The sequence below is a fragment of the Myotis davidii genome, unplaced genomic scaffold (genome assembly GCF_000327345.1).
Source record: "Myotis davidii unplaced genomic scaffold, ASM32734v1 scaffold573, whole genome shotgun sequence".
Taxonomy (NCBI): Eukaryota; Metazoa; Chordata; class Mammalia; order Chiroptera; family Vespertilionidae; genus Myotis; species Myotis davidii.
The window spans coordinates 4,784,002-4,786,895 of NW_006285997.1; the positions used below are offsets into that span (position 1 = coordinate 4,784,002).

Below are 2,894 nucleotides of genomic sequence, written 5' to 3' on the forward strand. Positions count from 1 at the left end.
CCCCCTTTCCGCGCGCGAGCCCCGCGAGATCCCCGTACCTCTGCGCTTCTCTCCTGCAGCTTCTGCGGGTCTCAGTGTGCTTTTCCTTCCTTCTAGTTGTAGAGTTTACAGTCAGCCAGGCTTCCTGTGGTTCTGGATGAAGTCCGTATTGTTTCTCTGAGGTATTAATCAATTGTTGTGTGCGGCATTAATTTCCCGGTGTTTATCTCTGCCGCCATCTTAGTTTCTCCCAGTTTACTGATTTTTAGAGGGAGTGGAAGGGGGAGAGAGAGAAACATCGATGTGAGAGCAATGCATCCATTGGCTGCCTCCTGCAAGCCCCTTACTGGGGATTGAGCCTGCAATCCGGGCATGTGCCCTTGACCTAGAATTGAGTGAGCAACCTCCTGGTGCATGGGATGACACCCAACCAACGGAGCCACACTGGCCAGGGCCACTCATGGTTATTTTAAACGTAGATTCTTCCTGGTCCTGCCTTAGCCCATGGACTTCATGTCCCAGTACTTGCCTTTGGTAGCAAAATGAGCCAAGTTTAACATTTTCATGTTCCTGGGCAATCTCAAGCCCTTGACATACCTCTTAATTTGTTCATGGTCCCTTTCGTGGCTTTTACTTTGATGGGTAACTTCTGGCCAGGACTACAGTTCTATTGGGTCAGAGCACTGATGCCATTTTCTATAAAAACTGACAAGGAAGAGAATCGATCAAACTTGTCTCCATCTTTGTGTCCAACTATAAAAAGAGACTTGGGATCTGTCCTTTTGCCCTCCAGGGGAGCAGCTGCAGGCCACAGGATCTGAGCCGAGCCCTGGGATGTCAGAACTGAAGGTCCTGCTCCTGGGGAAGCGTGGCGTTGGAAAAAGCACGGCCGGAAACAGCCTTCTGGGGAAGCGAGTCTTTGAGACCAAATTCAGTGACCACTCAGTAACCAAGGAGTTTAATTCTGAGAGCAGAATCTGGAGAGGGAGGAAAATTTTGATCATTGATGGCCCAGACTTACTATCTGATTTAAAGCACTTTAAATTACACCTTTGGAAACATGCCCCTCAGGGGCCCCATGCCTTCCTGCTGGTGACCCCACTGGGCTCCTTCACTGACTATGCAAAGATGGTGAGCACCATCCAAGAAAGTTTTGAAGACGAATTAACTAAGTATATGATTGTGCTCCTCACAAGGAAAGAAGACCTAGAGGATCAGAACGTAGACACGTTTTTAACCAGCAATAGAGACCTCTGTGAGCTTGTCAGGAAATGTGAAAACCGATACAGCGTCTCCAACTACAGAGCGACAGAAAAAGAGGAACAGTGCCAGGTGGATGAGCTCCTGCAAAAAATTGTGAAAGTGGTGCAGCAGAATGGAGCCAAGTCTTGCAACTTCAGAAAGGAAGGTAAGAAAACATTTACTATCTGCTTCAAAAAAGCAGATATAGGCTATACAGGAACTTATTATTTTCTGAAGGGCATAGAGAAGATAAAAAGGACAGGTCCACTCTATCGACTAACTCTTCTCTTTCTCATTTCTCCAATTTAACTAAACTTATCTGCCTTTCCTTGCAGGCTGTGCTGACCTGGTCTTTAGTTCTTTCATGAGCCACACCTCATCTCTCCAACTGGATGGTGAGGGCCATGAAGGAAGGAGTTGACCTTTTCCCGCCTCTTGTTTTGGGTACAGTTTTCAACCTCTTCTGCCCAGGGCTCAGCACTCATTGTTGGTGATGAGATAGCTCTTGACCATTGGTTTACTTTCTCTTTCTTTGTCTTCAGCTCAACTCTCTCTCTCTCCCTTTAAAAAAATTTTTTTTTTTAATTTCAGAGAGAAGAAGAGAAAGGGAGAGAGAGATAGAAACATCAATGGTGAGACAGAGTCATCAATTGACTGCCTCCTGCATGCCCCCTACTGGGGATTGAGCCTTCAATCCAGGCATGTGTCTGGTTCATGGGTTGATGCTCAACCACTGAGCCACACCAGCCGGGCTCTCTTGCTCTCTTTCTTTTTTAAAAAAAAATATATTTTATTTTATTATATTTTTTATTTTTTAATATTTTATTGATTTTTTTTTACAGAGAGGAAGGGAGAGGGATAGAGAGTTAGAAACATTGATGAGAGAGAAACATCGAACAGCTGCCTCCTGCACACTCCCTACTGGGGATGTGCCTGCAACCAAGGTACATGCCCTTGACTGGAATCAAACCCGGGACCCCTCAGTCTGCAGGCTGATGCTCTATCCATTGAGACAAACTGGTCAGGGCTCGCTCTCTTTCTTCACTTTGTTTATTCTCTTGCTTCTTTACTCTTCTTTCTATTGGATAGGGGAGGCCATTTTGACAGAACAAGAACTGGGAGCCTGAATTCTCATGATGGGTGGGCCCTGCATGGCTCTAGATGGGATTTATTTATTAGCCTGGCCACACAACCCTATCTACTGCTGAAACAGAAGTTCCCATCCACTAAGTGCTATGCATTCTATTGACCTGAGCTGAGATCCTTCCAGCCCAGCGTGACTCATCCCATTCTCTTGTGTTTCAAATGTGCTCACCTGGGAAGGCATCAGGCCTAAAGGAGCATATCTGTTCATTGAGCCATTTCCTATTCCTCATGGAAGGCCAGGTGTTGGGGAGCTTCCTAAGGAAGTACAGCCCTAGCTGGTTTGGCTCAGTGGCTAGAGCACCGGTTTGAGGACTGAAGGGTCCCAGGTTCAATTCCAGTGAAGGACACATGCCCGGGTTGTGGGCTCGATCCCCAGTAGGGGGTATGCAGAAGGCAGCTGGTCAGTGATTCACTCTCATCATTGATGTTTCTCTCTCTCCCTGTTCCTTCATCTCTGAAATCAATAAGAATATATTTAATTAAAAAAAAACAGCTCAGCGTTATCAGAAAATAGTTCAAATTGAACA

General features: G+C 46.1%; 1 protein-coding gene across 1 annotated transcript in view; it reads left to right on the forward strand.

Annotated features, from left to right (window-relative positions):
- GIMAP8 (GTPase, IMAP family member 8) overlaps positions 1-2,894 on the forward strand; it is an 18,984-nt gene that overhangs the window by 12,484 nt on the left and 3,606 nt on the right. Inside the window, exon 4 of the mRNA XM_006757244.2 lies at positions 778-1,387. Coding sequence (XP_006757307.1) covers positions 778-1,387 — 610 coding nt within the window. The remainder of the gene's footprint in view (positions 1-777; positions 1,388-2,894) is intronic.